Source organism: Poromitra crassiceps, assembly GCF_964638095.1.
Source record: "Poromitra crassiceps genome assembly, contig: HAP1_SCAFFOLD_1264, whole genome shotgun sequence".
Lineage (NCBI taxonomy): Eukaryota > Metazoa > Chordata > Actinopteri > Beryciformes > Melamphaidae > Poromitra > Poromitra crassiceps.
The window spans coordinates 1-12500 of NW_028151146.1; the positions used below are offsets into that span (position 1 = coordinate 1).

General features: G+C 46.2%; 1 protein-coding gene across 1 annotated transcript in view; it reads right to left on the bottom strand.

Annotated features, from left to right (window-relative positions):
- Positions 1 to 2217: 2217 nt before the first annotated feature.
- The window catches only part of LOC310771797 (serine/threonine-protein kinase SBK2-like), a gene marked incomplete at both ends in the record, with an annotated part of 24445 nt that continues 14162 nt past the window's right edge, over positions 2218 to 12500 (bottom strand). The window contains 4 exons of the mRNA XM_083664319.1: positions 2218 to 2826; positions 4684 to 4845; positions 6022 to 6224; positions 6746 to 6890. Of these exons, the coding sequence (XP_083520445.1) occupies positions 2218 to 2826; positions 4684 to 4845; positions 6022 to 6224; positions 6746 to 6890 (1119 nt within the window). The remainder of the gene's footprint in view (positions 2827 to 4683; positions 4846 to 6021; positions 6225 to 6745; positions 6891 to 12500) is intronic.

A 12500-nucleotide genomic window follows, 5' to 3' on the forward strand; every position in this document is an offset into this window, starting at 1 on the left:
TGTGTGTGCGCGTGTGTTCGTGCGCGTGCGTGCGTGCGTGTGTGTGTGTGTGTGTCTGTGCGTGCGTGTGTGCGTGCGTGTGTGTGTGCGTGTGTGTTCGTGCGCGTGCGTGTGTGTGTGTGTGTGAGAGATCTATTTAAATTGGTATATAATCTTGCAAGGGTATCACTGCGATATGAGCATGTCAGGACATTGGAGTCTTAACCTAAATTTGTTTTTGAGGGCATGACATTAATCTTTATGATGTAAATTCATAGTTACATCATTGTAACTACTGTAATATCAAAGTGATTGACGATCAAAATCTGGCATTTCTGAAAATATTCATATAAATATTAACAGTCATATGCTAATAATAATAATGATCATGATAGTCATACATTATACATTTTATTTATAAACCACTTTACATGATACTTTACAAAGGATGATAATATTTTTTGTATACATTTGTTTTCTGCAAATATCGGTAGCCTATAAGACTAATCACACAAATAGATGCCGCATATTTTATCGTTCATCCTAAAACTCGTAAAAGATAATTCAGCGTGATTGGTGTCAAAGACAACAGTTTAAAAACGTGACACTTTTGCTATACAAAATACAAGAAGGCATCAGTTCTGAGTTATTTACATACAGTAAAGGCTAATAGCAGCTTAGTTGGAGAAGTGCTGCGTCCGGAAATCTTCCGAGATGCAAATACAGAAACATGGCTACCGTGTTCCGCTAACTGCTGGTGCGTGCTGCACTGGAGTAGCGCCGCATAAGTTCTGTTAAATAATCCTCTGCTGGGCCTTTGAAGTGCCAAGTCCAGTAAGTCAGCGCCGGTTCTACAGAAGGCGCGTCTCACTTTACCAGCTGACATATTTATGGCAGTCTGGATAAAGTGGGTGCTATATAGCATACAGTACATTCTACACAGCCCAGTTTAACGTACAGTAGTCTGTTGTATACATTCAGAAGTATGGGTAAGGTGAGCTTAAGTACATCTATGTATAGACGGTTTTCACCAGAGCGCAACCCCACAGCACTTCCTTTTTCTCAGCATTCGGCAAACTGCAGAAATATTCACTCGACATCGTTACTTTTGTTTTCGCCGCTCGGCTGTATAGACGGTTTTCACGGAATGGTCAGTCCTGCACTTGAATGTTTTTTTCTTTTATGTCCATAGCAAACACTGCAACAGGAAGTGAGCGGGGGTTCAATTTAGAATGTTTTTGTTGTCAAGTTAAAACCGTCTATACTTTGTTACTAGTTTTTTATTAGTTGATATTAATTATTACTGTACTGCTGTAAAGACATCCTCATTAAAAAAAAAACCAAGAATTGCAGCCATTAGACTGCATTTCTTCTTCGTGATGTGAAATACTATTTACAGTTAAAATTGCTCAATTAAATGTAGCATTTTTTTGTAGCAACATGATTGCTCCATTGTTAAAATTAATTGTGCTACTGTACGTTGATTACCGTACACAAATGTGACTATGGTCAAAAGAGCAAATACCAATAGTAGTATTAGTAGTGTAGTGCCCTCACAAATTAGGGAATATTACTGCGACCAAGATAAGAAAATAGTTTATTGCGGTAATTGTGTGTGTGTGTGTGTGTGTGTGTGTGTGTGTGTGTGTGTGTGTGTTGCACCCCTCCCCCTTCCCCGCTCCCTCCTTCCTCCCAATTGCACTTGGCCCAATTGCCTGTCCCGATCGCTCCACCCCCTCTGCCGATCTGGGGAGAGTTGTAGACTAGCACATAACTTCCTCCGATACATGTGCAGTCGCCAGCTGCTTCTTTTCACCTGACAGCGAGGTGTTTCCCCCGGCAGGACGTAGCACGTGGGAGGATCATGCTAGAGACCCGGCGCCCCCCCCCCGACCGACCAGAGGAGGCGCTATAGTGCAGCGACCAGGACTCATACCCCAGCGGCTTCCCACCCGCCGACACGGCCAATTGTGAATGTTTGAACAAGCTGAGGGACCCGCTGCCGGGAATTGAACCCGGGTCTCCGCGGTGCTAGGCGAGTGTTTTTACCTCTACACTACACTACCCAGATGCCCCAGCTTCTTATGATAATGGTGTTATTATTTTGTGCATATATCGCCCAGCCATAACTAGTAGTACCATGTTAGTATTTTTACGACTAAATACCACTACTACTACTTCTTCAGATGTAGCTATAAGCGTCTGTCATAATAGAGTTCATGTAGAGTCTAACAGGCCTCATCGTTCTCCTCTCCCCTCCATCTCTTTCACGTTCCTGATGGCTCCTGACCCGCCACTCTTCTTCCTCTCCTCCTCCAGTCGTCTCCTCTCCCGCTCCCTCATCCAGTCTCCTCCCAGGAAGCCCAGCACGTCCTCGGGCCGGCCGCGCAGCCTGGGCCGCGGGTCCAGGAGCGTCTGGAAGAGGGCGCAGGCCAGCGGGGTGAAGCAGGCGAACTGGGGCGCGACCGGGCCTCGGTATTTCTTGCCCCGTTTCTCGGCCTCCCCCCGCGGCTCCCCCCACACGTCCAGCCCGTCGTCGGGGCCCTTCTCGCTGTGGAACCACTCCTGGTACTTGAGGAAGGAGCGGTCGGCGGCGGCGGTCTCGGCCCACGGCAGCCCTCCGGTCAGCATGGCGTAGGTCAGGATGCCCAGCGCCCAGCTGTCTGTGCTGGGCTTCACCGACACCCAAACTCTCTCCTTCTTCTTCTTCTTCTCCTCCGTGTCGCCGTCTTTGCCTCCGTCCGGGTCGCTCCAGCTGTCCTCGTTCCCCCTGGCGATCTCAGCTTCGGGGGTGCAGTAGGACGAGCTGTACCACACCTCAGGGACCCTGGTGCCCACCGCCTTCACCTGGGGTCGTTGAAGAAGAAATGACAGAAGAAGAAGGAGGAGGAGGAGGAGGAGGAGGAGGAGGAGGAGGAGGAGGAGGAGGAGGAGGAGGAGGAGGAGAAGAAGAAGAAGAATTACATCATCATAAACCTCTGTGTAGACCAAGGTGTAACCTCTGTGGCTGAACAATTAAGCCAATTTGGAAGTGCCCTCAACCTACGTTCTTTCTAATGACCAGCAGGGGGCGACTCCACTGGCTCCAAAAAGGAAGTCTGATTGTATGGAAGTCAATGGGAAAATGACCCTACTGTACTTCTCACTTGATTTATGACCTCAGTAAACACTTTCCTAAAGAGTTGATGGTCTCAATCTCTAGGTTCAAGTCTTCTTCAACACAGCCTGATGTTCCTTTAGTAAATTATGATCCCATTAGCAGACTCTGTTTTTGGGCGTGATTGACAGGTTGCCTGTGATCGTGAAGCTCGCTGATCACGGAACAACAGCTGGTGGCTACGTCTATATTTGTATACAGTCTTAACATTATGTTGATGTGCCATCCGCTCCCCTTCTGTCCCCACATGTCCGTTCCTGTACTGACCGCTCCCCTTCTGTCCCCACATGTCCGTTCCTGTACTGACCGCTCCCCTTCTGTCCCCACATGTCCGTTCCTGTACTGACCGCTCCCCTTCTGTCCCCACATGTCCGTTCCTGTACTGACCGCTCCCCTTCTGTCCCCACATGTCCGTTCCTGTACTGACCACTCCCCTTCTGTCCCCACATGTCCAATCCTGTACTGACCGCTCCCCTTCTGTCCCCACATGTCCAATCCTATACTGACCGCTCCCCTTCTGTCCCCACATGTCCGTTCATGTACTGACCGCTCCCCTTCTGTCCCCACATGTCCGATCCTATACTGACCGCTCCCCTTCTGTCCCCACATGTCCAATCCTGTACTGACCGCTCCCCTTCTGTCCCCACATGTCCAATCCTATACTGACCGCTCCCCTTCTGTCCCCACATGTCCGTTCATGTACTGACCGCTCCCCTTCTGTCCCCACATGTCCGATCCTATACTGACCGCTCCCCTTCTGTCCCCACATGTCCGTTCCTGTACTGACAGCTCCCCTTCTGTCCCCACATGTCCGATCCTATACTGACCGCTCCCCTTCTGTCCCCACATGTCTGTTCCTGTACTGACCACTCCCCTTCTGTCCCCACATGTCCAATCCTATACTGACCGCTCCCCTTCTGTCTCCACATGTCCGATCCTATACTGACCGCTCCCCTTCTGTCCCCACATGTCCGATCCTGTACTGACCGCTCCCCTTCTGTCCTCACATGTCCGATCCTGTACTGACCGCTCCCCTTCTGTCCCCACATGTCCGTTCCTGTACTGACCGTTCCCCTTCTGTCCCCACATGTCCGTTCCTGTACTGACCGCTCCCCTTCTGTCCCCACATGTCCGTTCCTGTACTGACCGCTCCCCTTCTGTCCCCACATGTCCGATCCTATACTGACCGCTCCCCTTCTGTCCCCACATGTCCGTTCCTGTACTGACAGCTCCCCTTCTGTCCCCACATGTCCGATCCTATACTGACCGCTCCCCTTCTGTCCCCACATGTCCGTTCCTGTACTGACAGCTCCCCTTCTGTCCCCACATGTCCGTTCCTGTACTGACCGCTCCCCTTCTGTCCCCACATGTCTGTTCCTGTACTGACCGCTCCCCTTCTGTCCCCACATGTCCGTTCCTGTACTGACCGCTCCCCTTCTGTCCCCACATGTCCGTTCCTGTACTGACCGCTCCCCTTCTGTCCCCACATGTCCGTTCCTGTACTGACCGCTCCCCTTCTGTCCCCACATGTCCGATCCTGTACTGACCATGCCGAAGTCTCCCAGCTTGACCCAGCGGCAGGCTGCGTCGCACAGGAAGATGTTCTCTGGTTTGACGTCTCTGTGGACAAAGCCGAGCGAGTGGAGGTGGGACAGAGCCCCACACAGCTGGGACACCACCCTCTGACAGCAGTCCTCCTCCAGTCCAACCTGCAGACAGGGTAGGGTTGTCAAAAGTATCGATGAGTATCAATACAAACACATTTAAACTGATACAATACTCATTTGCAACAGTATGGATACCGCCAAAAATCAAACATACTGCTGATGTTCCCCTATCTATCATTGGTGGGTATCTGTTGCTTCAACAAGCTAAAAGTGTTTTGATAGGCTGATGCTTAGAGCAGGGGTAATCTGCTGTGTTGTGATAGGCTGATGACTAGAGCAGGGGTAATCTGCTGTGTTGTGATAGGCTGATGACTGGACATCTGTACATAGCACTTTGTAACTGTTAAAGTGGTAATCTGCGAGATCCCCCCCCCTTTTTTTAATTTTGTTTCCCTCTTTGGTGCTGAGTTCACCTGTCAATCAATCAGTGTGGGCGGAGCCTGGCTTTTCTGTTGCTGCAGTTTGAGTTTCTCTTTTCTCTGTTCAGCCATCGTGGCTAACACAGCTAACACAGCTAACACAGCTAACACAGCTAACACAGCTAACACAGCTAACACAGCTAACACAGCTCATGCTAACTGTTCAGTTCTTCTTCTTCTGTTTATTACACATGGGAAATGTAAAACACATCACTTCCTGTGCGACAGAGGATTTTTTCCCCCAGGAAAGAGAAAGAGCTACCAGAACATAGAATAGAATAGAATAGAATAGAATAGAATAGAATACACTCCACTCCACTAAGCGCTTTGGCCAGTCCTTCGTGCCAGTGGCCATAAGGTTCCACAACATGAGATGAGATGAACATGAACATGAACTTGCACTGTACATTTGGTTGTCAATTGAATTGTATTGCTCTTATTGGTTTTATTGTTTTATGCTTTTTATTGTTTTATGCTTTTTCTTTATATCTTGACTTCTGCACTTTTTAACCTCGGTCCCTGTCGCTGTTTTAGACACCTGAATCCCCCCACGGGGATAAATAAAGGTTTCAATCAATCAATCAATCAATCAATCAATCAATCAATCAATAGAATAGAATAGAATAGAATAGAATAGAATAGAATAGAATAGAACAGACAGTGGAGAAGATTCATGAACTGGATATAGGCTAAAATCACTTCAATCTGATAGAAGGTACCAAAATGAACATTTAAATGTCACAGATTATTACTAAAGCACTATTTAAAAAAGCGTCATGGCCGACACACTACTGCATACCTCGGGCACAATGATGTCGTAGAGGTCTCCGAACAGGCCGGCCTGCTGAGCGAAGATGTAGTGTGCGGGGGTGGAGTAGGCGATGCCCAGCGCGCGCGTCAACGAGGGGTGCGTGCAGAACGACAGAGACAGGTTGTACTCGCGCAGGAACGACAAGAGCGAGGTGGATTCACGAGGGAAGAACTTCAGAGCCATCGGAGTACCTGGAGGGGGGGGGGGCAGACAGGAAGACAAGAAATAGGAAAATGAGAATGAAATCATAAACACACATTTTAGATACGAAGGTTACACCATGGGGAAACCTCATGAAGCTGACGTGGAAGTGCCTAAAATCAGCATTCTTTCAGATGGCCAAATTCACTGGCCACAAAAAGTCTGATTGTACAGAAATCTTTTAAAATCACCCTACTTCTCACTTTTTATTGATTGATTGATTGATTAGGCTCCCTCAGTAAGCACCTTCCTAAAGAGTAGGAGACAGTAAAGAAAAAGATGCTTTGAGGCGTGATTGACAGGTGATCGTTGATTATGGATCAATAACAGGCGGAGCTGCGGCTCTGTGGGAAACATGGCCTCGTGCTAGCTGCTTCTGGCTGCAAAAAAATACAAGATGGCTGGTAGCTACTTCCATATTTTTACACAATCTATGAGCAAAACGTCAACGTGGAGTTTGGAGTGGAGTGTGAAAGGATATAAACAAGTCACAGTTTGTTTGGTGCCTCACCTCTCTTCCTGTGCACGGCCAGCATGACCTTGCCGTAGGAGCCCTCGCCCAGGAGCTTGACGACCTGGAAGTGCTCTGTTGTGTCCAGCGAGGTGAGAGACTGAGCTGCCAGGTGACACATCTCATCCAGGAGCTTGGTGGCAGCCTGGACACAGACAGGGAACACAACAAGCGTTTGACACTGTGCTGGGTGGAGTTTGACTTCAGGAAACAGAGCTGCTCTGGAGGCAGAACTAATCTGATTGGTTGAGTTAAACCTCAGTGGGCGGTGCCAAAGAACCACAGAGAGCCCGCGTTCGCTAACTGCGAAACGTGACTCAAAGAAATTGCATTGTTAAGAACTGAAGGCTAATAGGTTGTTCCATTATTTGCAGCATGGCCTGAAGGAACATTTCATTCTGACCAAAACTTAAAAACAAAATGTAGCCAGTATTTATTATTATTATTATTATTATTATTAGTAGTAGTGGTAGTAGTAGTAGTATTATTATTATTATTATTATTATTATTATTATTATTATTATTATTATTATTATTATTATTATTATTATTATTATTATTTAAATTCTTGGTAGAAGTTAAATGTTAGATGGCTTCTCCTGATTCTAAATAACAGCTTGCTTGATTTGGCCAAGTAAAGCGATTTTTATAAGCATTTTAGGAAATGTCCAATGTCTATGTAAAAAACAATGGCAGATGAAAGCCCTTGGTTTGTATGCCTAAACGGGAAGAGGGCGGGACTTTGGCTCTCTATAGCTTCCAGTTCCTCCTCTCCTCCTACCTCTAATGTTACTTAATAAACTGTTAATGTTAAAAAAATATGTATGTATGTAAAATGTGTATCAATTAACGTCAATCTGCGAATGGGGCTGACATGAGGCATCGGTTTTTTAATGCATGTAAGCAGGTCCAGTCTACTGGCTATAACCCAGATAACATCATATCCCAATTATAAGAAATCCCATTATGATAATGACTGATTATTAGAATTGATATGATTTACATAGTGTTGTATTACTCTGAAGATGGATATTTTTTATTGTAATACAGAGAATCAGAATCTCAATTATTTTCAGAATCAGAATCAGAATCATTTTATTTGCCATGGTATGTTTTCGCATGCTAGGAAATTGTCTTGGTGTGACAATACAAAGTTGCATATGAACATGGAAGCATTTCTGTCAGGCAGCCATCATCAGTGCAAAACAACATGAAATATCTTGTTGTGGATTTCTCCCACAACCATCACGACAATGAAGCCCAAATGCACTATAAAAGGTCAATCATGTTAATGGACACATTCTTCTCTACTGGAAAAGGTTTCTAACTGTCACATATTGTAATCGATACAAAACGGAGACGGGGGGTCAGGGCGCTTTTCAGAATGGAATGCCTGGTCGCCTGTTGGAATGTATCACAGCCGTTGGCGTGATGATTGTCGTCATGACGATATTGGCAACACTGATCCCTGGGTATAAACATATCTGTTAATAGCCTCACAAAATCCTTGAGGGAGGTCTCTCTCTCACACATATACACACGCAGACCAGACATACACACACACACACACACGCACGCACACACACTGTTTCAACAGGCTCTTTAAATTGTCTGGTGGAGTGTGTGTTTCCACCACAGCTGGGCCCCGCGGGCCCAGACAGGGTCCAGACTCCGTCCACACAGCAGCTCATTAGCTAGCATGACAGAGCCGTGGATCTACTGGACACAGATGCTCTAAATGCCTGCTGAGACTGCGTTCACACGGCACAAAACACCACCGCTCAAACTCAGAACGCAGCGTTTGGCTCGGATTTTATGATCGACTAGAAGTGCACACGGAGAGCGCAGGCCTATATACTCCGGTCTGCTATCATGGGCAAATTCGCATCGGAACCCTGACCCACTCACCACGCCCCCTACCCACCCCTCAAACCCTGACTCTCTACGACCTTCCCATCCCTAGCTATGACCCCTATTTCCTAGCCCCGCCCCCTACCACGCCTCCTCCCACCACCCACACACCCCTCGCCACGCCCCCTACCCACCCCTCAAACCCTGACTCTCTACCGCCTTCCCCCCTAGCTATGGCTCCTTTTTCCTAGCCCCGCCCCCTCCCTTGACCCGAATCGGATCAGATCCGTGCCAAAATGTCCCGGGTTCTTCCTGTGCTCATGCTACACATGCTACACAAACCAACACACAAACTGACAGACAAACCAACAGACAAACCCAGACAAACTGACAGACAAACCGACAGACAAACGGCACAGAAAACATAACCCCTCTGCCCTCCTTGGCAGAGGTAAACATGCAGGTTTTGTTTTCAGAAATAATCAAAATATTTCAAATACCTACTATACAGGCTGTTCTTTTAAATCTTAGGATGGCTCAAAGGGAACACAATCTTAATGATCGAAACACTTTCCCTCAGAGTTGGAGTAACAGTGCAGAGCATGCAGTAATATCTGCCGTCTATACTGTATATAGTAGCTCCCCACTTTCACTTTGTTAAACACAAACTCCTTAGCGGTTCAGGAGGAAGGATTGAGTCAACACACGGCTCTCATTCCCATAGTCAAATACTGACGCTTTGGGTTGGTGTTCCGATCCGGTCGAACCGTGTTGACTCAATCCTTTTTGTGGTGTTGATCTCTCCTGATTGGATGAAGTGGGATAGAGACAGTCCGCATGTCTGGGAACGCCCACAAAATGTTAAACGGCTGGCGCGCGAGTGGGGTAAAACCGCCCATATATATCTCATGGGCTGACTCACCAATAGACGGTGCTGCGGCTCTAAACTACAGGTTTGGGGGTTCTAGAGCAGAACACAAGACGTCTGCTCAGATGTGCGTTTACTGCGGTGGTTAAATCCCCGATCGTGTCTGCCTGGGCTGGGCTATCAGCTCAATTCTAACTTTGCTGAATGGCTAGAACGGGGGAATTTACCCCACCCTGACCCCGCCCCCAGGCTAACCCAGCGTCTATTGTGGGCGTTCCTAGAGCCTGTATGGGCATTACCCAGACATGCGGACTGTCTCTATGGTATACCAGAACCGTTCTGATCTGTTTATCAGTTTATGGCAAAGCAGTGTGATTGAGAGAGCCACGTTACAGTACTGACCAAACACTCTATATCAGTGATTGCTGTCAGATTTTAACAGCACTTATTTTAACCCAAAATATGTTTTGCTTACAGCAGCTTTAAGACCTGCTGAGGCCAAAAATATTCAGCAGCACTTTAGCTAATTTCATTCATGGTTAGGTTGAGACAATAACATCAAGGATGTATCTTCGGTAGGCTACATCCTTGATTTGGTCATGTGACTAAATCAGGATAATGGTAAGCTTTTAAAAGCATGAAACTAATAATTGATCAGCATCTCTTAAATTCAACTTTGTCACACCACCGGACACAAGTTTCCTGAGGTCACGGACGGTACATTCCAAAGCGACAGAACGAAACAGAAAATAACACAATATTAACATTTGAACATAAAGTGACAGGAGTTGAACTCAACTATTAAAGGAGTGACAGAGTCAGCATAACCGCCAGCAAACATGTTGTCACTGATTGATATGACGGGCAGCAGTCAGATTGCAGAGCAGTGTAGACACAGAGCCAGAATGAAAGTGGAGACGACATCGTATAGTCGTTCATAGCTGCTAATTGGGACCTAAATATCTTCCTGGCATCAGTTCAAAACAGTTTCCAAAACTGTTCACGACAGTGGCTCCAGCAACATCGATACGACCCGGGGGGGGGGGGGGGGGGGCAGTGGATATGGAATTTGGCACGTCATGAATCCATCTTTCTCCCCCCCCTGCCATCTTTACTTTGGTACGTTCTATATTTTGAGCCGACTGATTGTGCATAACTTATCATTTGCTATGACAATGATATAAACAATGTGACATGGATTTTCTATGATACCCAAAATGCACTCTTTTCCAGTGTGAAACATTCATTCATGGCTTATTGTTATTATACCATTGCAAACAAAGACGATCTGCAAAAACCAAGAAAAGGAAATCCCTGCCTAGATTTATAGGCAGAGAGCTTGGAAAGCTCTCCCATAAAATAAAAAAATAAAAAAAGGGGCTATAAATAGATGTGCTCTCTAATAACACTTGGTTGTAGGCTACTTGTCCTACATGTGTCCACACTGTGAGCGAGGTGCGCGGGTCACATTTCTCTCAGCAGTTTTTTTTGCACCCAGTGCCGTGCTGATTTAGCTGCTGGTGTAAACAGAACCCGAGAGGCGGGAGGTGACATAAGCGCTGTTGGGGGCGAAGGGCTATTCAATAAGTGACATAGCTGAGGGGTCAAAGGAGTACACCCCCCCGTCCCCCCTGCCTCGCACCGGGACCCTTACATAACACGCATGTAGGGCCTGTCCAGACCTGTGCGTGACATTGTGTGTGTGTGTGTGTGTGTGTGTGTGTGTGTGTGTGTGCGTGTGCGTGTGCCCTCTCCTGCCAGAGTGTGTAGATGTGTTTGTGATGAACAATAAAAATAAAAATAAATCAAAACCGCAATATCAACTTCAGAAATGTCCGAATTGCAGTCTAAATCCACCACACTGACGTATCTGTTTCTTAACAAAATCACTTTGTTTAAACACTTTTAAAGTTCTAATTTATGATCATAAAAACGGATCAGCTGAACTCGCCATTGCAATATTCTGTCAAATAATTTGTAATTTTGTCAATTGGCTTTCAGCCCTAGTCTGTGAGAGACTGAGAGTCTGTGTGAGCCAGTGTGCTTCTGTTGAAGGTTGAACTTGTGTGTGTGTGTGTGTGTGTGTGTGTGTGTGTGTGTGTGTGTGTGTGTGTGTGTGTGTGTGTGTGTGTGTGTGTGTGTGTGTGTGTGTGCGTGTGCGTGTGCGTGCGCGCGTGTGAGTGAGAGAGAGATGAGATGTACCCTACATTGGAGCCAACACTGGATATGGGTCTCTGTGATGACATACTGTACACTACAGTGATGAATGACAGGGTGTTCTATGTGTGTGTGTGTGTGTGTGTGTGTGTGTGTGTGTGTGTGTGTGTGTGTGTGTGTGCGTGTGTGTGTGTGTGTGTGTGCGTGTGTCAGTGTATGCGTGTCAGGGGCAGAAGAGGCTACTGGGATACACACTACGGGCCAGCTATCAAAACGTGGTCTACATAAAATAAGTTTCAGTATGATATGTTCAATTCTGCTTCTCTATAGAACTAACATTATGCTGTATTATAATAACAATCTCAAAGAGTTCACCTCAGGAATGGGAAAATGTGGCAGGTTTCCCATTTGCTTCCCAAGCTTTTTTTTTATATATATTGTATTGTGAACCCTCTGCTCCACTTTTCAGACAGTACTCTTTATTGACAATTGACAAGTTAAATATTTACCAAACATGCATATTTATCTTCAAAATTCTGAACTGTAAGCAAACTCTTCCAGTGTCACTACTCAACCTCTTTAACCTCTCTTCTGACTTTCATTCATACCAAACCAGACATCGAGACAATTTTTATTTACCATACTGCAGAACATCTAAACATCAATGTTGCATCACTTTCAGAGGTCCCCAGCTCTGGAATAACCTGTCCCTGCCACTCAAAACAATTACATCCTTGACATCCTTTAAGAAACTCCTTAAAGAGCCTCTCATATTGTCCTGACCATCTGTATGTTTCTCCTTTCATATTTTATTTTCTATTAACCGCAACCTTAATTGTCAATGTAATTATTGAATTGGTTATGTAATATTGAATTATC